Here is a 22676-nt window from a genome sequence, read left to right as displayed (position 1 = left end):
CTTTTAGCTATATCATTGTAGTTCAATCAACCTAGGAGAGCAAGAGCTTGTGTAGTGTTTGGATGCAAATACACGTTTTTACAAGTTAAGGGGAGTTTTATTTTTTTTTTTCTTTTAAACTGATTTTGTGTGCCACGGTTTTTGAGGTCGGAAAAATCGGCGTTTGTTAATTTTTTTAGACAACAATTTTGGATGATTTAAAAATTTTCGAAAATCGGTGTAGTGTAATTTTGATACTTATCAATCTACCAAATCCATCAAGTTTTATAGTTTCTCCAACTATCTTCTAATCTTACCCCCTATATATATATATATATATATATATATATATATGAATTGAGCTGTTGTTAAAATTGAGCTCACTAGATTCTAGAACATCGGTTATAATCCTAATAGCAATTGAGGAAATGGCAAGTGATTTCTTTCACTTCTGAATCCCAAACAATTCAATTAGGGGTCAGTACACAAAGATTTAAAGGCATTTCTTCAAATTGAATCTCTTGGTTCAGATGGGGATGCGTCTGTTATATCGGATAGTTCCTCCAGAGCAAACTAACCTGGGATAATATCCTTCTATTTCGCTATTTTCTTTTGTTGGAACTCCGTAAACTCCTTTCAAATTGAATGTACGAGCATCGGCATGCGTGCTTCCTTTATCTTAAAGATATAACCATAAACTCTAACTCTATAGCTCTAAGCGCGATAAGAGGCAAGCCGCCTATAGAAAGAATCCATTGTGCTTTTTGGCTTTCGTTGATCATTATAACGGAGAGTTTTGTTCCTTACGCCTTAGGTGGGCCCCTGATCATCCTACTAAAAGAGAGATGAACATTAGGAATTTTGAAATGAATGCTCATAACTTCAAAGGGAAGGCCGTTAAGGTTAATTGGAAGGGGAAGATTTTGAGAAGTGAGCTTGGTTAAAGCGGATGGGTAGTTAAGTTAGATTGAGACAAATTTGTTTATTAAGCCCTTGTTTGAGTCGTTGAAGTTCAACTACGGATACGTTGTCTCTGTGACTGGGTATTAATTTCATTTCAATCGAGAATCAATTGATAGATTTAATAAAAATATTAGAAAATCTGTAATTTGTTGTTGTCAATTTATTTTCTTATAGTTGATACAGTTGATGTTCAGGTGATAATATTTCTCTAGTCCGTGTAAAATTGGATAAGTAATCAGAGATGGGTAGGGATAGGGAAATATCTCGGTCCCCGCCATACCGGAGGAGGTATTCACCATCTCCGTCGCCGGTGGAACGTAGCAGGTATAGCCGTCGTAGCAGGAGAGATAGAAGCCGATCCCCGTATTCTTATAGCAGGTGATACCCTTTTAGTTACACTTATTTCTGTCTTATATATTTCATGTACTCTATGCAGAATAGTTTTATGATTTTAGATTAATTGTGTTGAAGAGTCAGCTATGGTCTCCGATGAAGTACGCTGTATTAAGTGAAAATTGCAAACAAAAAAACTGTATGAAGCACGATTTTAAATTTTAAAGCCGGAAAATGAGTTATCGTATAGAATTTGTATTGAATGAAAATATGGCGCACAGTTGCTTCCCCCTGCCCCCAAAAAAAAAATTAAAAAAATTAATAATAATAAAATAAAATAAAATAAAAACAAAAACAATGAAGAACATTGGAGCATGTGGTTTTTGTTCTTGAATATTCAGACTGATAGATCTTGCTATCCTGGAAAGTATAATGTCCTCCAATGAAAAGCTGAGGTTTTTCCATTTGCTTAAATTGACATCACGGGAGCCTTTCTGGATGATCATGTCCAAAGCTATTATAAATGTTATGCTTAGTAATTAATCATTTTATTGATTTTTTATTTTTTATTTTGTTATTATTATTATTATTTTTTTTTCAAGATGATCTAGCAGATGCGTATGGCTTGTATAACTTGGTGTCCCTAGTGCAATGTTGCTTCATATGAGAGTTTTCACTTTCCTCGTGCACTTTGAATGTTTGTTGAGTTGATGACTGTTTTGCCTTGTTCAATTCTTGACTATTCTTTCTTTAGTGTGATAAAAAAGCTGCTAAATTGTAAACTTTCATGATAAATGTATCTGGATGCTGGAGTTTTTCCTTACAATCTGCTAGAATTTGAGACTTATATCTTAAAACATAGCATGAATAGGATAGGGAACCTCTTTGTTGTTTGGGAAATTAAGAAAAGAAACAATGGTTCCCTTCTTCTGGGAAATGAGCAGGTGATGGGAACCGATGGGTGTCCTTTCGTTACTCGATTGTGATATTTGCAGTTTCTTATGATAAAAGATGGAGCACACAGTTTATTCTTTGCAATACATGAGGTAACAGTACATGCTTTCTTAATATTAGACTGGGGGTTCGGACAAAGCGAGATTCCATAACATTGTAGTGGACAATATTTTCATTTGATCTTAACTGTGTAACTGTATTCTACAGAAGAAGAAGTCGTTCATTGTCCTCCCGGCATCGTAAAAGCCGCTCCCCGACTTCAAGACGTAAGAAAAGCCACTCTCCAACGCCAAGACGGAGTAAAAGACGGAGAAAGAGTACCTCATTATCTCCTTTGAATGCATCTTCCAGTACAAGTGCTGGGTCAAAAGAGATGAAAGACACAAATGAAAAATTAAGAAAAGAAGAGGAGGAAAAGAAAAGGTATAATTATCACCTCACCATCTTCGTTATTACATTTTGTAGCATTTTATTTGTATTTTTACCAGTGTGATGTGCTTGTTTACAGGTTCTTTTTTTCATTTGTGTCCAATTTGAATTCAAAGTCTCAATTTTTTAATTATTTGGGATACAGGTGGTAGAAATAAAAATTTGCCATGTTATATCAGTGCAGTTTGTTATATTCACCTAGCAAAGGCTAAGAGATGTATGAGGCGGGCGATGACATTATTTAATTACTTTTTAGGCAGGATGTAGACGTTCTGCTGAAAAATTAGTGGCTTGTATTACCCAATTAGTCGCTTTTGTTCAAATCTTAAATTCTTAATATAATTGAAGTGTGTTCAACAGGAATGTCATTTCCGGAGGTTTAAGATACGTCTTTATTGCTATCTCGCCCGGTGGTTTTCCTAGTGGATTCTTGTTTCTTTCTGAGAATTATACATGGTTGTACAGTTCCTTACGTGCAAAACTGCCTCACAAGTATTGTCGAAACTGTTAGCAAAAACAAGTTCCAATCTTAAAATCAGAACTTGGAATGGCATCTCACATGGGGATGGCATCCATTTAGCTTTGATGATCCTTCATAATCACCCAAATCTACTGGACGGTGAATGGGATGCTTTCTCTAAAAGACTTCTGTTCAGTGTGTTTAGTTCTTGTTGTGCTTTCCTTTATCGTACAACTAATAATAGGTATAAGTCCCTCAGTACATTCACTATCATAGGAATTAGAAAAAAAGGGTTCTTTCGTATACTTATGGTTATTATTGTTAGTTCTTTGATTTTGATAGTTTATGCGATTCCACGGTGCACTGCTGTATGCTTTTAATTTCACATTCAGTAACCATGTTTAGGTCCTCAGTACAATGCTGTGAAGCTGTTCTTGTTATTGATAGAAAACACATGTAGCCAAATATATGTATTCTGAGGTGCAATTAGATCTATGGTACTTCTCGGAATCTTCTATTCTTTTGAGATATTGCCACTAACTTAAATTTTGTGTGTGTGCGTGTGTGTGTGTATTCCCCCACTCGCCCTTTGTTTATAAGGGTGGCTTGCTTGTAGTATACTGGATGCTCCACCCTCTTGGCATATTAGAAAGAAAATGAAGATGCTGAGTGCAGCCGAGCTGTTATGCTTGGATGCTTGTTTCTTTTGAAGGTTCTAAATTACATTCATGTGTCTATGATTGTGAGGCTAAGCTGTAGTTTTTCCCTACAAAATTTTTAAGTTTTTGTTATTCTTTGTACTCGATGAAATATGTTATCATGCAGCCATGTTGAATGCAATGCTACACTCCTTTTGCTTTCGCTATTTTTTTTTTGCCCCAACGAGAAATGCTACAAGTACAGATTTTTTCAACAGATTTTACACAAAAAACATAGCTCTCACAGGGTTTGATTGTTGTCAAAAACTAATTTTGGCAACAGCAAATCACAAAGAGAGTTGTATTTATAAAATTTGGTAAAAAAAAAAATCTGTACCTGCAAAATAATTACCATTTTTTATAGGGAATGGTTATCTATATTGCTGTTATTTTGTTGCAATCACTGTAAACCCCCGCATGCAATGCTGCCTTGCCTCTTAAATTTCATTTTTAATTTTCCGTACACCTTTTGTTTTGTCTCAATTTTCATGCAGGTGGTTTATTTTTTGACTTAACTAAAAAGAAATTGTTACAATTCAGCTTTTGCCCTTTTTATGACTTATTTATAAAATGTTAAATTGATACTATGGTGAACCTAGAGAAAGATCTCAGCATTAAACCCCATGGACTTAATTCAGTGAAAAAGGGTTCGAGCTTTGTGGTTTAAGTTTGGAAATGACCCCTAATGGATCTGAGAGGAAGAATCCATAAGCAAACTTCAAACATGTATATGTGGCTTTTTATGAAACTTTTATGTTTTCTTTGGTCATTTGACTTTTTGACTCTTGTCTCCACCATACATTCTATTTTTATCGCAATTCTCGGAAATGGAAGTCGGGGGAATGTGGATCCTGTCACTGGTTAAGTCAGTATGTTGAAAAGCATGTTCTCTTATTCTAACAGCAAAATACCATTTGCTTGGTTATAAATCTTTACAATGGAAAGACTGAAGTACTCTAGTGATTAGCATGGAAACTGCAACGGTTTATTTGATGTTCTTCTTAACAGGATTAACTGAAGGATGTTTCTGCTCTTGTTTATATTGATGATCTCATTGGCTGCCACATTAATCTACTATTCACCAGTTTCAAAACTGAATTTTTTTGGATCAGGATTCTGTTAGAGGTATGATTTGAAAGTATAAGCATGTATGTTTAATGCTTTTTCAACCTTGGAGGTTAGTTTGTCATTCAGTTTAGTTATGCACCCAGGAAATATAAAAACGACTGAGCATTGCTTAGTTAATGTTCTTCTGTATTCTACTTAAAACATTATATATTTCATTCTGGTTTTATAGTCCTTCTATTCTCTTTAAGATCACTTCTTCCACATTGGATAAGCAGCTATTTCCCATCTAACATTTCTTACTGTTTTCTAGGCGTCAACAGGAGGCAGAATTAAAATTAATAGAAGAAGAAACTGCAAAGAGAGTAGAAACAGCAATTCAGAAACAAGTTGAAGAGAGCTTGAACTGTGAGGAGATCAAGCTTGAAATACATAGGCGTCTAGAAGAAGGTAGGACGAAACTTATTGCTGAAGTTGCAGCTCAACTTGAAAAAGAAAAGGCAGCTGCTCTTGTTGAAGCTCGGCAAAGAGAGGCAAGTAACTATAATAAATTTCTACCTTATTCTTGCTTATTCTCCATTTGTTGAGACTGTTTTTGTATTTTTCATTTGACATTAGTAACATAGGTGGCAGTACGGAGTTAATTTCACCTCAAAAATGTGCCCAGCTTGTTTTGACATGCTAGGAGACTAAGGAAGCTTTATGCTTTGATGAGGGCTTCTCCCTTGCTTACCCATAGTTGGCAAACTGCTAATTATTTTTAGAGCTTCCATTATATCTCAATGAGCTACTTGTTTTGCTATGTAAGATGCGCTATGATGTATAGATGTATCAAAATGTGTGGCAACCCAGTTCCTAGGTGGCCCTGCACGTGAAAACACGTCCCTGGTCCAGCCTGCCTCTACATTTTGGCTCGCACCACACAGGCCTGTATTAAGAGTTCCTTTATTTTGAAATTCAAAAAGGAAATTTGTTAAAGCTATGCCTGGAATGTACAGAGAAAAAGGATACCATACTTTGTACTTCCATTTTTCTCCCAAAGCAAGGGCTTGAAACTGTATCTTGCTGGAAGGCCTTGTTTACTTCCATTCAATCTAACAATTTGAATCTTGAAATTTACAGGAACAAGCCCAGAGAGAGAAAGAAGAGCTGGAAAGGCTACTTGAAGAGAATAGGAGAAAAATGGAAGAAGCTCAAAGAAGAGAAGCTTTAGAACAAGAAAGAAGGGAGGAGGAACGCTATAGAGAATTGGAGGAGCTTCAAAGGCAAAAAGAAGAGGCAATGCGAAGGAAAAAGCAACAAGAAGAGGAAGAACGATCCAAACAGATTAAAGTATTGGGGAAGAACAAATCCCGCCCTAAGGTGTCATTTGCCCTAGGTTTCAAATGATTGATGACGGTGTCCTTATTCTGTTTTTCTTTTCGCACTTACTGCTTGCTTGTTTTGTAATCTGGGAATAATTCAATGCTAAAAAACTATATTTGTGATTTACCCTACTCACCGATGTCTTGCAGTGTTCTAATGCTATGGGTTTTGTTTGTGCATTACAAGCTGACTGAAAACTGTAGCAGTGCAATCTTTATGGGAAAAAGCTTCTTGTCCAGTGCCAAGGACAGGAGCGCCATCTTGCGCCAGTAGCAGTGCAATCATTACAGGAAAAATGCTCCTTGTCCAGGGCCAATTGGGCCCTGGACGGACAGGAGCGCCATTTGGCATCCCCCTATAGGTGGGAACAGGCCCCCCACCTACAGGGGCACCATTTTGCGCCCTGGACGTATAGGAGGCCCCATCTTTACGAGCCCAAATACTTAATTCTCGCTGGTACATGTTTGTCTATAGTAGGAATGTGAATTGGGTTATCGGTTCTACGTCATGAAACTTTTTGTCATTGCCTTTTCACGTGTCACGGAGATGCAAGGAATGAGGTTTAGATGTAGCTATGTGAAATTTCTTCTCCAAGTATTGATAAAAAATAAATGGAGAACTTAATTTCTTTCTGGAGACTCGTAGTTTAGTTTACCTTGTGCATGAATTTTACCCTGGATTGTAATTGTACGTGTATAGTTTTACATGATTTGCTATCAGATTATTAAAGGGAAAAACAAAGCTTATTATGGTTCAATTCCTCAATATTCGCATTTATTTCAACTTCTTTTCTTTCAGACGAGAACAAGAAGATTCTATTAGTCGAATGTCCAATTGAAAAGAAAAATTATAAAATTATTTTTAGACCCCAAATCAAAAAACTGAACTGGGCCCGTGGGCCGGCTTGTAATGAACCAAAAGTTTTGTCAGAAAATAGCAAAAACTGGCAAAATTGTTGATAGTCCAATTTGGAACAAATAGCAAGCAATTCAGATTTTTGGGTATTGCCGTTTTCATTTTCTGCAGGAAAAAAGAGGTCTGTTTGCGTCTATCTCTATCTCTCTCCTGTTTCTCTCTCATTCCTATACATGCAATGATGTTCATACTCCTATCATTAACACATAATTGCAAAAATGGGACCCACTACTGACGATTTTCACATTTAACGATGTGTCTTGTCTCCTCCAACTGGGCCCCATCTCTCTGAATAAATGGGCGTTTGTTGGTGTATGTACAAAACCTGCATTTAATTCGACCCTCAAAAACATCATCTCTGCCGTCAGATTATTGAGACTTATCGCAACCATTTATTCTGTGAGTGAGAACCAATGGGAGTTTTGTTTGACCACTTTTCATTTACACACAGTACTGTAATATAACTACGCGCGTAAAATGGGTGGTTGCAATACACGACGAAATTTAAAACTGAACTCTTTGTGACCACGCGTGACAAAGCGCGTTGAACGGAATGACCTGTTTTCTCGTTATTCGGATTTGGATTTTCCCGATCCTCCGGTGGCGCTGACAACCCGACGTTGCCGGGTATTGGGGGCGAAACCCAATCGATTTATATTCTGCATTTTTCTTCTATTCTCCAAAGACGACCTTTATACTACTACTAAAAACACTTTGGGGGACAATTTGTTATTTTTTTTTTGGAATTTTATTTGGTAGAAAAATGTTTATTATGCATTTTCAGATCCTTTTACAAACTGATGAAGTAGGGATAAATTGAATTAAAATTGTCAAAAATTCCTTTACCACGTAAACATTTTTACTTGTGTAATGTGGGATAATGACAAAAAGAAAGCGGAGATTTTGTTTTTTTCTTAATTTGATTGGTGAGATTTTGACTCGATCAAATCTAATCATATTATCCGTTGGTAAATAAATCTGTAAATTGAGATGTATATGTAGCACAATCATTTCGAAGAATGGCAAAACATCTAGCCCACCCCATGAGATAGCCACTTGTGTACATTTTTGATGTATAAATAGTAAAATTCTATGTAAATTTAGAAGGGAGAAGCAGGCTTGAGAAGTGACTGACTCATGCCCAAAAATATCTTGTTGCTTAAAACTAGGGATGACAAAAAAAATATCATCAAACTCGATACCGACGAAGAAGATTACCCGCTTAATCGGGTATTTTGGTTGGATATATCATATATGTGGTGGGAAATTTTGGCCAGAGGTGAGTGTGGGTAACATAGGCCCCACCCCGTTTAATTTTAATTTTAATTTTAATTTTTAAGAATTCAATACTTTAAATGAAAAAACTTCACGAAACTTTTATTAATTCTAATAGAAGATGGTAACTAAATTTATCTAAGGAATATGATAAACAATTAAAATCTTAATTTACCAAATATATTGTAATAATTTAACTTTTAAAAATAAACTAATTAATTAAAAATTTAATAACTATATTATTTTCTCACTTTAATGATTTTGGACAATAAAATAAATTATCAAAAACTTTTAAAAAAAAATTAAATGGGGAAGGGCCCCACCCTCACCCCTTGCTCCTGCTTAAATAGGTAATGGGACGGAAACGGGGCGGAAAATTACCCGGCACCCGGCACCCTGCTCCCTGAACCCACTCTGGTTGCCATCTCTACTTGACACAATAAATAAAAAGGTAAAATTAGGGTAGCCTTGGTTTTTAAATATGTAATCTGAATATTCTGCCTTTTTGGCATTTTATTAGTTTTCCTCTTTTGAGATTATTTAATTATGGGTAAATTGTATTTTTCATCCTCAACTTTTTCCCCAAGTAACAATCGTGCCTCAATCCTTTATTTATTTATTTATTTACCCGAATTTAACTCCAATCTTGCACTAGCTAGCAAGAATCATTATTTTGGACGGTATCCATCCAAATCTGACGTTAAATAGGTTTGGTGATCTTTTTTAACTTTTGCTAAAAGCGCAAACAATTTGTGCAATAGATACTGATCTTCATTAATTGTTGCATGTGCTATCGTTGATCTTTAGGTAAATTTGTACTCATAGCACTACTCTTGCTCGAATAGTTAATTAACCTATCTATAGAAAGATTCCATAGTAAAGAGTAGAAATATGAACATGATTTCATCAACAAAGACTTTACATGAGCAATTACATGTAAAATAACCCTCAAAATGGAAAAGCCCTTATCAAATTCCAGCAACCAAAAATCATAATAAACATTCAATCAAGACAGACTACCATACGAAGTGTTGATCAAGCTTTGAAACTAAAGACTAAATAATAGAGTCATATTGCAAATTAAACAAGTCACAATGTGGCGGATTTTTTACTTCAAGATTTTCGCCCCATGATTTTAATTATAGAAAATTTCCTCCACAATTCTACAATCCTAACTCCGCTTCTATTCAGTAGCACAATCTTTATGTGACTAACTGCATATTTACCAAAGTCAAAACACTTCTATCAGTTTAGCGAACAATTTACCACTGAAGACATGCATCCTTATTTCCGTTAAGAACATTACATATTTAGCGCTTTTTTGGATTTCATTATAATTTAAAACTAAAGTCAAAATCAAACATAATTTTAACCATACATTCGCACTTTGTGGAATCCATCATGTTACTAATCTACTTAGGTATCATCTAATAAATTTTAAATAAAATTGATTTCACAAAGAATGCCTGATTTTTCGAAAGCATTGGCCATATCAAATAGTTAAAAAACAAAAAAAAAAAAAAAAAAAAAAAAAAAAAAAAAAAAAAAAAAATAATAATAATAATAATAATAATAATAATAAATCCCACCCAATTAAAAGATCATAGCAAGATTCATATTCTGTCAAAAATTTGAAATTTGAAACCGTAATCTGGATTTCAAAGTTCAGACCTCCCATCTCGAGGGGCGGATCCTAAGCATGGCATGGCAGCCGATTGCCTTTTGGCTAAATATATTTACACTGCATTTTCTTATAAGTGTGTCACATTTAATTGCATAAAAGATTCATTAATATCTTTTTTTCGTTGTCACACTTGTATCCTCAATTTTTTTTTCTTTCCATAAGCACAATCTTATCCTTTATGTTCCATATCTTGTCGCCCCACAACGGCTTCATCCAAAAATTCAATTAATATGGAGTTTAAAGACTTATTTATTCCTCATATTTTTTAATAAAAAAATAATAAATATAAATTGCGATTAAATATATGTCTCCCATTTTAAAGTACGCTAATAGATTTTGTGACTGAAATCATCACTATGGACAATATTTTCCCATGAATGAAATGTTAATGATGAGTTTGAGATGAGAAAAAGTTAGGAACATAAATGTAACAATGAACAAAGTTGTTATATTTTGATTATTTTCATGAGTGACATAATATGTCCCGGATTGAACTTTTAATATAAAATTGTTGAATAGAGTCGTTGTTCACGAGTATATATACATACTATGCTTGTACGAGAATGTCGAGTTTTTTGTATGCATGTCTATTACACCTATTTTGATTGAAGCTATTTTTGAGCCTTACGTGAAAAAAATTATTTGCACTAAAGAAATGGAAAAAGGAGGGGAAAATTATTTTTCATACTTGCACTCTAATCACGAGAAAAAGAAAATACAGATGAATCCTAAGAAAGTAATTGAGATTATTCAAAAGATCATTTCTTAAGATTCGTATATAGGGTTTTTTATCATTTAAAGTTGCAAGATATGAGTCATAATTGGAGTAAAAGTCTCAAAGCGATTAACCAATCTTACAAGTCATATTGAGTCTTAAATGCAGTTTCCACTAATCTCTTGGACAAATTCGATTTGATTATACCCATTATGCACCCTATATGTGTATGGAACATATGATTTTGTTGGCTCAACTATGTACGTACATTGTCAAGATCCATCTCTTTCTTACGAGGATGTACAACAAGCACAATACAATGGCTTATCTAACCACTTGGGCTTGTTTGGAAAATAAGTCCATGGCTTGTAAGCGATGGGCTCTCCACAATTATGTGACTAAAAATATATAGAGTGGGTCCCACACAAAATAAGACACGAGTAAGGCATGAGCTTGTTATTTGACCTATTTCAAAATCACTATTTTTGGGTCGACCCATAGTTTTTGTGTATTTTGTTTGTCCAATTTGTGTGTCTCAAGACTACAAGACGAGAGTTATAACAAAGCTACTTATTTGCCAAACATACTTGTTATTTGGGGTACAAATGAATCCCTTGTTAGGAAATTTTCGATTTGCCGATTCAATGTAATTCTTTCTATTACGATCACGATAACGTGGAAGATCAACTGTGATCTAAGTCAACAACATGCTAAATATCTCTCATAGGTGTTACGTAAACTTGTAATAGAGACATTAGAAATTTATAGTAAGATGTAAAATTTGGATCCTATTTTTCCTTAGATACCAATTGTTAAGAATTATAATCCCTAATTCTATTCTATCGAGTGCAATCAATTTGAAGAAAGAAAAATAAACACTCAAGAACACGTAATATTTATAGATGTTCGTCTCGGTGTAAAACTATGCCCTCTCCTATGCTGCGGTAGTTCACTATAACCACAAAAGATTTACAAGAAAGAAATCACACTCTTATCTTCTCTAACCCCTCTTTTTCTCTCTTTGATAATGATGATAAAGTCCAAGGACGACTCCTTATTTATAAAATAAATTAGTGTAAAATTGAATTATACGAGGAATCCAATTCCTTAATAGTCTTCAAAGCTTAAGTGATGTGTTATTTAACAATCTATTGCTTAGAAGTAGGTTCTTTCAAACAAAGGAATATAGCCCTTGTTTGAGCCCCATTTTGAGAGAAAAACATATTTGAATAGTAATTTTTGAAAAATGTATAGTTAAAAATTCAGAAAAATTTCAATTTACAATATTATTTTGTTGGAGAATATATTGTTGAAAATGAGTTTTAAAAAAAGGATTTTTCAGAAAAAAGGCGTTCAAACATCCCCTAATCTTACTCTTGTGACTAAACTTGCACATTTTATCGTGTCCATATATATTTCGTGGACGATCATAGAATATGCTTCCATAAATATTATATCCTTCATTTCTCTAAGGTAACTCTAAAGTAAACTTTAGAATCTCATTGACTTTGTTAATTCGATGATCGCAATAATTTCTTACAAAACGACTTCATAATTTATCTTTTTCTTTGAAATTAATGCATTCCGGATAGTGGACCACATTTGATACAAAACTCAAAGCTTGATCTCTGAGATCTAAATAATCCACGTGTTAGATCTCGTTGACTTTGTTAATAAGATATTTAAAATCATTTTTTACAAAACAATTTCGACTTCGTACTTAATCTTTATTGTTAAAATTAACGGATTCTAAGTAGTACGTACACTTCAATAAATCATAACCCCAAATCCTGAGCCCGAAATAATTTCTCATGTTCATTTCGTACAATATATAGTAATTTGCCAAATTGTTTCCTCATTTACATGGTAAGTGAATAAATAAATTTGGATCCTCAGATATTTCTTTAATTTTTATTTTGGTAAATTATTTGAATCAAATTAAGTGATTTTTTAATTTTTATTTTTACTCAAATCACGAGAAGCATACATGTTACACAATTTCTTGTAGTCATCGCCTAAGGAGTAACCCTATTCCCCACACCAACCCCACCCTCACCCCCGTTCTCCCTCCTATAAATCAGCACCTTCGGCTTAGGTTTTTCAGTATCAGATAGAGAGTGTGGGCAAATCTCTCCTCTCTCTCTCCTCCCTTCTCTTTCTCTCTCTCCTCCCAGCGCCTCCATGGCTGCAGTTTTCATTTCATATATGTGAGTGAGAGTAATATATCCACTATCGGAGAAGCAGAAACGGAAGAAGAAGAAGAAGAAGAAGTGTTTGAGGGGGATGTTGGCTGGCTCGAAGCAATCACAGTTTGCTGTTAACAGTGAGAATGTGAAGGCATCGGACCAGGCTTCATTCCTCTCAAAACATTTACTCATCATATACAAATCCATCTGCTTCTCCGTTTTCCTTTTCTGTGTATCTATATAACACTCTCTCTTCTGTGTCTGTACGATTAGGGTTCGTGGTGAATTTTCAATTCTGTGGACTCTCTGTCCAGTGGATGATGTATCTAATTATGTACTCATCATTAGATACAAACTGACCTAAAGATGTCGTTTTTGCTTTGAATTAAACCATTTTTCTTGTGGATTGAAACATGAAATTCAGTGTATAAACAGTTCCAGGCATCTAGGGTTAAGAAACCCTATTACTCTATTATATTTCCCGTTGACTGTTTTTTTCACCAATTTTTTTCACTTTAATGTTAACTAATTAAACTGCTTCACACACACACACACACACTCTCTCTCTCTCTCTCTCTCAAAAAACGACGCCCATTAAACACGGAAACACAGTCAAATGCAGTAAGTTGAAGCGCAAAACAAGCTCTTTTTCAGACAACCTTGCTGCTGGCTTTTTTTAAAAAAAATTAAATTCAATTATATAATTAATTTTTTTCGTTGCGAAGATGCCCTTGTTCTTAATGCTAATCTATTGGGATGAATTTCTCTAAACAATCGTAAACTTCGACTAAAGAAATTTGGTGATTTTTCCACAATCTCATGAGAAAATGTAATGAATTCGAAGATTTGGAGTTACGAAAATGTAGGAAGTCGGTGAAGTAATTAAGGCACCGCCCTCTTGTGCCAGCAACGTTTAAAATTTCAATTTTATGAACATGTCACATTAATTTTTTACATGATGCATCTTCTCTAAACAATCTTAAAATTTGACCGGAGAAATTCGGTGATTTTTCCACAATATCACATGAAAATTATAATGAATTCAAGGATTTGGAGTTACGAGGATATAGGTGGGCAATGAAGTAATTAAGGCACTGCCCTCTTGTGCCAGCATCGTTTGGAATTTCAATTTTATGAACATGTCACATTTTTTATATGATAGCAGTTGAGTAATTCATTTGAATCAAAGGGCTCACTATCACCTAACCATATATAGCATTATTCTTGTGAGTAAGGAATTTTGAAATTTTAATTTTAATTTTAATTTTTTTTTTTTATAAACCCATCTTTCTTCTTTTTTAATAATTATCAATTCAATTACATTTGTTTTCTATTGCATCTTTGATATGCGGTATTAGAACGACACGAAAGACAACATAATAAATAAGATTTTAATTTCTTTTTTTTGATTGTTGCAGGGCAAAAATGTCATTTGGATGATGGAGCATTGATGATTGGCGATGAAATTGTGACTTGCTTTAATGGTTGTGATATTAATGAATAGCATTTATGTCTTTTTACTACCTTCAAATGCGAACATTTTTATATATTTATGATTTGTTGGGTTTGAGGTATGGAAACGTAACCGATGAATGTAATTGTAATGGCAGATATGACAGCATTTAATTTACACACTGAGATCTGATGAAATGTTGAGAGCATTGATTTAATGGAGAAAGATTCCTTCCTACCTTCAAATTCAAATGAGTCTTATTACCAATTAATTGAGATTTAACTGATTATACGAATTATATTTCGATGATTGATTTAGCATATTGAAATAGGAAATAACGCATATAAAAAACTAAAAAGAGAAAATTACTTATCCCACTATTTCATATGATTTTCTTAACTAAATTGGTATTTACAGGGATGTTTCTTTTGAAAAATCAAAAGTTTAATTCTGATACTAAAAAATTACTTTTGAAATATTTGAATTTGAATAATTTTTTAAAAAGTACTTTATCCGATTAGAACTTTTAGAGAAAGATGGTATAAGGTAGCTCCTCAAGAAAACTTTTTTACAAGAAGTAGAAGGGAAAGTATAAACCTTGTCGAACTGACCCTTAATATGTCAAAGTTGGAGTTTTTTATTCTTGACTACTAAAATTTATTTATTCTAAAACTTACTTATTAAACTATAGCTAAACTTATTATAATCAAAGAAAGAAACCAGAATAAAAACAACCTTCTTGCATTCCTTTTGGTATTCCATTAGTGTTTATATTCGAGTTAATAACCCAAATGATCACTGAATTTTGTAAAAAAATTCCATAAGGTCATTGAACCTTAAAAATTATCCAAGTCATAACTGAACTTTATAAATGATTTTCACGGGATCATTGAACTTTGCAAAAAGTTTTCACAGTATCACTGAATTTCAAAAATCATTTCATTCATCACTAAACTTTGAAAAATGTTTCCTAGGGGATCACTAATTCAGTGATACATGAAAAATCTTTTGTAAAGTTCAGAATCCCGTGAAAATCTTTTGCAAAGTTTAGTGATAAATAAATGATTTTTAAAGTTTAGTGATTCAGTAGAAAGCTTTTGCAAAATTCAATAATGACTTGGATGATTTTTAAAATTCGGTGACCCCATGAAATTTTTTCGTAAAGTTCAGTGACCATTTGAATTATTAATCCTTTATATTCGGAAGGGTTCATTGTCGACTTAAGGACGACAACGATAAATTCAGTAAAAAATCCCAAATCCAAAAAAATAATAATAATAAAAATTTATGCTTAGCTAGTTGCAACAATTCAACTATAACTTCATCAGTAGCCATGCAGAGATTGGTGACAAGTTCACCTTACTATAATGTCACGTTTGGTACGTTAAAGAAGATTAACAACGTTAAAAATTAATCAAATGTTCTCTACAAAACACATTATTTCAGAACTATGGTGTACGCCAAACAAATCCTTGTATCCTCAGAATCAGCATTAATTAAAAGCACATTATCTGGTTCAATGGCAAAATTTACTACCATACAAATAGGGCATCTTCTATACAAAGAATTCGACAAGTATACATATTATTGGTTGGTTAAAAACAAATTCTGAAAGCATGAACAACAGCTCAGATATAACTGTTAAGGATCTAAGGGAAAAACCTTTTCAAGGAAGCTAATGAAACGTTTTGAATAAGCCTTGGGTTCCACGGCAGATATTGACAATGGATCAAACTTCAAAGATTTATATTTATGCTCGATTTTCTTTTTCAGGTTGTATTCTTGCAATATATCTATTACACCAAGGAAGAGAATAATGTCATAAACTTCAAAAAGTTCAAATTCGGTTGAGTCTGTATCGTCCTGCACAATTCTGTGATTTGCTTGAGCTGGCATATGTACGCCTAATTGCACCCGTAACCTGAGGAGTGGCAAGCAAGTTTAAGTACAAACCATTTATTTATTAAACACAAGTTATGGGTAAAAGGAAACATATAATAAGCACCAAGTGGGGATATCGAGTAATATATGTGGACCAATTTGATAAAATTAGGATAAAAACACTAGAAAAGAAGGCGAAAATGAGCGGAAGTTACCTTCCAGTACCAGGCAAAAGAAGATCAGCTTCCTTGTTACCAATTGAGAAAGCTTTCAAAGCGTTTCCTCGAATGTGTGGACCAGGTAGTGTGCTGACTGAGCTAGGTTCATGGGTTACTAAAACCAAACCCCTCGGAAGAATCAAGTGCTCCCCTGACGAGATCACACCTTGAAGAAGCAAGCATGTGTCAGTGCAAGGGAAAAAATGATAATTGAAGTAATTACTAAAGACTAAAGCAAATAACGCAATTTAACATCATACAGACACTATAAAAACTCAACTTTAAAAAAACTGTCTAGGTGCTAACAAGAGCAATGCCTTGCAGATATATCCTCGTCAAATAAATCACATCTTTGTCCAAAAACTAAACCAGGACACTGGGGACAAGAAAGTTCATATTTCACCCCAGCCTGAGCATATATCCCAGACTCCCTACATGAATAGAAAAAGATGTATTTTATCCAAGTAGGATTACACTTAGAAGCCCAAAAAGAAGGGAAAAAGGCCATGGGGGGAGGTGGAGGGGAGAGGAGGTGAATAAACAAACAGATGTTTCATTCAACGAGCTAAAGATAAAGAAGTAAACTTAATAGTTAATAAAAGATTTTAAACAATAGTCAGAAAAATTTTAGACAACCAGAGAATAACATTGGAATAATAGAATATTCCATGCTCAAGTTATGCATGAAATGCCATAAGAATGAATTAAAATAAATAGATACTCAAAATTAATGCTTAAGATCCCAAGTTTTTCATGTTAAGAAGAGATGCCCACCATCAACGTCGGTAACTGAACTCTCAGGTGTATGCAATGAATCAGGTGTCTCTAAAAGAGATTTTAGATGTTCAGGAGCTCTGAAATGCAACCCCAATAAAAGGCTGTAGTCTATGATCCCTTGAGATTCTAAGAATAAAGAGTCTAGAGATAGCTGTCTGTAAGCAAGACAAGACAAAATTATTCTGTTATAATTAGAAGGCGAACGAACTATTAACATGGTCAGAAAGCAAAAGAAATTTTTGTAACACTTAAGAAGCTGCAAATATAGGCTATCCATGAGTATACAAAAAATATAAATTCTGAGGTCCATTCCAGTTCAGGTCCTTGGTATATTCCCTCTCCCCCGAGCCTATTATATAATTTTGAATATGGCTAGTGATAAGTGTATTTTCTACACTTAGTTAGACCATCAAAAGTGAATATTTGGAAGTACTTTTAGAGAATTATTGCTTAATATCAAATAAATATTATCTATTTAGGTAAAACTCAATGTTGGACGAGCTTTTGGAGAAAATGAACGAAAATCGAGCAGAGAGGACTTTTTTGGGCATTATTCCGAGGATGCGGACGAAGGTGATACAACTTAGAAGATGAATGCTTTAATTGCAATCATAAGGGACTTGAGCTGAATGGGAGGCTGAAATCAAGGGCAAAAATGTGAAAAGGGAATAAAGGTTGTACCTTGCGATTGCAAGGTACAATACCCCTTGCAGTTGTAAGGCTTATTGAGAGAGAAACAGAAAGTATAATGGTTGTACCATGCAATCACAGACAGCCATCTCTACCATGCAATCGCCTGGTACAAACACCGGGGAAATACTTTTTTCCTTTTCAATTTCATCCATCTTTTGGTAAGAAATTTGACATTCTTCATTCTATAACGTAGGGATTTTAGAGAAGGCGGCTAGGAAGAGTACCAAGGCATAAAACATCAAGAGATTGAAGACTTAAAGCTGGAATTGGAGAACAAAAGCAAGAGAGAATCCGGAATCAATTGAAGATTCGTTTGAAGGAATTCACAGGAGTCAAAATTTATTCTCTTTCATCTTCTTGCAATTATATTTTTCGGGTGATGATTATTCAAATTTTTTGTTGTAATTGCATCATTAGCAAGCTAGACAAAACTTGTTAAGTGTTAGGATGATGATGTAAACCTTTGATTTACCATTTTAATTCAAAGAATATTTTTTAGTATGATTTTTGTGGATTAATTGTTATCATATTCTTATGGTTTATTTAAATGTTTGATCACCATTTAAATAATAAGTGGCTAATTTTTTAGGTTTGAAATAGTTTAGCACATTGTGAGAATCAAATATAAGGTTCAAGAAACGTTAAGAATAATTGTTTATGCTTGTGCAATCTTAATTAGGTAATCTTTTAAATTAATATTGTATCACAATAAACCAACAAATCAGCTCTTTGGGTTGATAGATCCCTAGTATTCAGAGTTTATTCTCAGCCAAGCTAAAGAATTCTATAATTATTTGTATTAGTCATATTAGAAAACAATTTAACAAATGCATGACTACCTACTGAGAAAACTTGATTTGCTAGTACCGAGTGCATGGAACAACCGAACAATTTAAAATCAATTTTTTCACTTTAGTTGCTGCAACTGAATTAAGAGTCTAGAACCAATGTGGAAATTGACAAGGAAAAAGAACTTACCTAAAAAGTGACTCGCGCAATGATCTGTCCATATGAAACTCATATGTCAAGTCAAGATCTTTCAGTGTGGTGCTCTCATCAATCTCGTCTTTCTTTGTAGATCTCCCTTGAGATGAACCCTTCAAATCATAACGATGATGAATGCGTAATTCTGTGCAAAACATATTTCCCATGACTACAAAGCGAACCTGTAAATAAAGTTAAATCACATAATATAATCCTACATAATATTACTTTTCTTATAAATCAAAGTATCACTAAACAAAGAGGATAAAACCAGCATACATCCTAAAGATAAGTAATATTTGTAGCCAGAAAGAAACTTGCATTTATGACCAAGGAACTACCTTTTTCCCATGTTTTAGTGCTATCCTGTGCACCCCAAAGAATTTGGTTATAAGAGTATTCTCGTGCTCTTGTACGTGTTTATAGTAGTGCGGCAGCATCTTGTACACAACATTAAGAATAACAGCTGTGCAATAGAAGAGTAATTAATAGCATTTCCAAGTCAATTTGTGATAGATAAGACAAGCGGACATCCTAAATAGCAACCCAATGTAATGCATATCATACATAGACAAAAAAATGCAAGTTGAAGCCATAAAAAATCCTCATGCATTCTTCATGCCAACTATTTATTCCCATAACCCTGTTCAAACTGCAATGCAGTCCATCGTCCAACTGCTCAGTCACCGAGAAAGAGGGGAAGGTGTTGGAACACTCTGGTGCTTAAGTTAGTATGTATTTATTGTTTGACAGAAAGCAAATGGACAGACTTCGATTAAGTTTTCATATTTTCCCTACCTGTACATCATGCTCAGCTTAATTCATGCCATCAATTCCATAAAAATCTTTTAAGCTCGGAATTCATTGTTGAGTAGGTAGGTGTCCTGCAATGTCATGTAATCCAAGTAGCCTTTCTCCATTTCGTTAAATTCACCTTACTCTTATGTATTACACCACCGTGAGTCCTCATTTCTTATCGATAACTAAACTAGAAACCTAAAATCTCAGTTACAACATAATTCTTAATGTAATTTCAATATCATCATTATTCATATTATGACTGAAAGGACATAATATCTATCCCCTATTAATTCCACTGAACAATTTTATCCGCTAAGAACATAGTTCAAAGGACTCATTTTAGAAATGTTAGTCATGTAAATTCATCCATTACTAGAGAAAAATACTAAGGATAAATTACTAGAAATGATAATCATAAGATATTCACAGTAAATGCATGGAATAGACAAACCTTCAGCTCAAACTTTTTCAATGTCTTAATCACAAATTTATCATCATTAGAAAGATAGAAAAGGCTTCCACTTTTCCCTGGAGAAGATAGTTCTTTCAGTCCATCATCACTACAGATGGACATCATATAGTCTGCAGCATTCAACTTGAACATCTCTCTCAAATTCCTGAAAGTGAGATCCAACACGCTCGTGCCAGTCATTAAAAGATATAATCATGTAAAAACATTATACAACGAATTATACAGGAATTTCACAGGTTATCATACAGGGACTTTGGTAGAATACAACTCAGACAAATCCAAAGAATTCTTGGAGTATACAAAAAATTGAGGAAATTTCTGTTCGTGGGTCAGAGAGAAGACTGGCGGAAATTGAGAACAAGTCCACTTTTTATTCTATTCTTCCTTCATGCCCTTCTGTTACTATGAATCTATGATTATTTCGTCGTTTACATTTTGCGAGGGAGTGACTGAATGTGGAGATGCAGTATAAGCATAATTAAAAACTGCCCACTGTTTTACAGATGATTAGAGGAAACTGCTAGCTGAAGGAATGAAAGGAAATGCATAGTAAATTAGAATTCCCTTCAATGTTAATTGCAAGTGCAAATTTAATGAATTCATGTCAGTTATCTCAACCTAAAACAAAACCTTAGAGGGTGTTTGACCCCCATTTTTAGATTGATGGAGAATGTGTGGATGAAAAGTTTTTGATTTACGTGTAATATTATTTTAATAAAGAATGTGTGGTTGAAAAAAAGAGAGAAAAAAATGCATTTTGAGAAAAATGGGAATCAAATGGGGCCTTAGTCAGATTACAGAAATTAAGGGATGAATGAGCAGATGTTGGCCACTCCATAGGTTTCATACAATGACCAGCATGTGTTGCATGCACTTCTTATCTATGTCAAACAGCAACTAGATGCTAGCAGTATGCCTAAAACGCGTTTCAATAAATAAAAGGTCGCTTAATTATCAAAACCTACATCCCCCATGAATTAGAAATTGCATATACTGCAGTCCAAGAAGCATCACCCCTCTTGTGGTAACAATACATTATTACTTGTGCCCTTTATTTAAAAATAAACAAGACATAAATCCAAATTAGTGGTTGTAATCAGAAGGTGTGAGAAGAATCCTTAAAAACATGTAAAATTGGAATAATAACCAGATTGCTAGGCACAGATATCTGCAGAGCTAATCTCCCTATATACGAAAGGCAACTAAATTCCTTCCCAGATAAATGAAAGAAGAATTAACTTGTAATATCAAACTCATAGGAAAGATAATTCTATATTAGAAATGAAGGAGGCATTTACGTTAAATCCCGCTTAAGAATTATTTTTTTATTTTTTACAGTTATATCCACATATATAAAAAGATCCAGTTAACAGTCTAAGTAACCTAAAACGACGAGGAAAAAAATAAAAAATAAACCTAAAATTTCTTGTACATAGCAGAAGAAGAATAATGTAGACTCGATATAAAAGGAATGCCAAAACATTAAAACACCAAGCACCAGAAATGATGTGAAAAGATAGTTACATGAAGACCATAGGACAGTAGTCCTTCCAGAAAAAGTCAACTGAATTGTGCGGAGGAGTCAACTGGGAACCGTTACTTGGAAAATACATTCTTATTCTGGCGTGCTCTCCAAAATCAGATGGTCTCACTTCGCGCATAGGAACGGGTGTGATCCTGCCTACAGTGTACCTGTGAACGTCAGATGAGATGTTTAAGTAAGATGTTCCACCGCCATAACATCAAATTTGACTTTTTCAAGGCAGGGAAAAGAAAAACATAGTAAAGGAAGAGAACCTCTTTTGTCTACCTGATACCAAGCTGCAAGCTAAGCATTAGATAATAGCTCCTGTGGCTTTCAAAAAAGTTCACAAATGAGCTCCTTTGGACCTCTTTTGCAAATTTGAGATGATGCTTGTTTTTACGGGATAGTTTGGATATATTTCTAGTTCTTTCCTTAATAAGGACTCCTTGCATATATTCCCTCTCATAAGCCACAGCACTGTTATCTTGTAACTCACTTCGACTATCTCTCAAGCTGCAAGATAAGGATGATGTAATTTTTCTAGTAGGATCAGTACAGCCCCAATCAGCATCCAGGGATATAGTTTTATGTGACATGCGTCCTGAACCTCTTAGGAAACTATGCGAAATTTTATCAGAAAGACTATGCTTCACACTAGGTATTACAGATTCCTCCGAATCTAATGATGAACTATGTGATAGCATCTTTGTCTTCTTGTCTTCCAGTCCCTCAAGATTATGCTCACTTAGATGCTTACTTCCAGCAAGATAGAATATTCCACGTCCATCCTTCAGCCCTTTGGTCCATGTCCCAAAATAATAGCTTCCATCAGCGAATCTATAGAAGCCTGA

At 34.1% G+C, this 22676-nt stretch overlaps 3 protein-coding genes and 1 long non-coding RNA gene across 9 annotated transcripts in view; 2 read left to right on the top strand and 2 right to left on the bottom strand.

Annotated features, from left to right (window-relative positions):
* Positions 1 to 971: 971 nt before the first annotated feature.
* Positions 972 to 6381, top strand: LOC111383850 (uncharacterized protein At1g10890-like). Of its 6 annotated transcripts, none has more exons than XM_023008027.1 (5): positions 972 to 1022; positions 1137 to 1320; positions 2437 to 2652; positions 5195 to 5414; positions 6004 to 6381. In XM_023008027.1, exons 2-5 carry the CDS (start codon positions 1184 to 1186, stop codon positions 6268 to 6270), a joined length of 840 nt encoding a protein of 279 aa, XP_022863795.1. In that variant the 5' UTR covers positions 972 to 1022; positions 1137 to 1183; the 3' UTR covers positions 6271 to 6381. The 6 variants fall into 6 exon arrangements, 5 of the variants coding, with proteins under 5 accessions (XP_022863795.1, XP_022863794.1, XP_022863796.1 ...); XM_023008026.1 differs by having other exon boundaries at positions 977 to 1022; positions 1126 to 1320; XM_023008028.1 differs by having other exon boundaries at positions 981 to 1022; positions 1137 to 2321.
* A 6565-nt stretch (positions 6382 to 12946) lies between these two features.
* On the top strand, positions 12947 to 14709 carry LOC111383854. The gene is made up of 2 exons (XR_002700815.1): positions 12947 to 14247; positions 14440 to 14709. It is a non-coding gene; the product is annotated as an uncharacterized LOC111383854 (long non-coding RNA).
* A 1298-nt stretch (positions 14710 to 16007) lies between these two features.
* LOC111383849 (phosphatidylinositol 4-phosphate 5-kinase 7-like) lies at positions 16008 to 19446 on the bottom strand. Its single transcript, XM_023008024.1, has 5 exons — positions 19369 to 19446; positions 19022 to 19172; positions 17348 to 17505; positions 16571 to 16739; positions 16008 to 16395 (listed from the first exon to the last, which is right to left on the bottom strand). Exons 2-5 carry the CDS (start codon positions 19051 to 19053, stop codon positions 16116 to 16118), a joined length of 639 nt encoding a protein of 212 aa, XP_022863792.1. The 5' UTR covers positions 19054 to 19172; positions 19369 to 19446; the 3' UTR covers positions 16008 to 16115.
* Positions 19447 to 19504: 58 nt separating this feature from the next.
* LOC111383848 (phosphatidylinositol 4-phosphate 5-kinase 8-like) overlaps positions 19505 to 22676 on the bottom strand; it is a 15912-nt gene continuing 12740 nt past the window's right edge. Inside the window, exons 5-7 of the mRNA XM_023008023.1 lie at positions 22111 to 22672; positions 21825 to 21992; positions 19505 to 20445 (exon numbers count right to left, since the gene is read on the bottom strand). Of these exons, the coding sequence (XP_022863791.1) occupies positions 20241 to 20445; positions 21825 to 21992; positions 22111 to 22672 (935 nt within the window). The 3' untranslated portion in view covers positions 19505 to 20240. The remainder of the gene's footprint in view (positions 20446 to 21824; positions 21993 to 22110; positions 22673 to 22676) is intronic.

Source organism: Olea europaea, unplaced genomic scaffold, assembly GCF_002742605.1.
Source record: "Olea europaea var. sylvestris unplaced genomic scaffold, O_europaea_v1 scaffold2777, whole genome shotgun sequence".
Taxonomy (NCBI): domain Eukaryota; kingdom Viridiplantae; phylum Streptophyta; class Magnoliopsida; order Lamiales; family Oleaceae; genus Olea; species Olea europaea.
The sequence above is the reverse complement of the archived record's forward strand: the minus strand, read 5'-3'. Positions and strand labels throughout refer to the sequence as shown.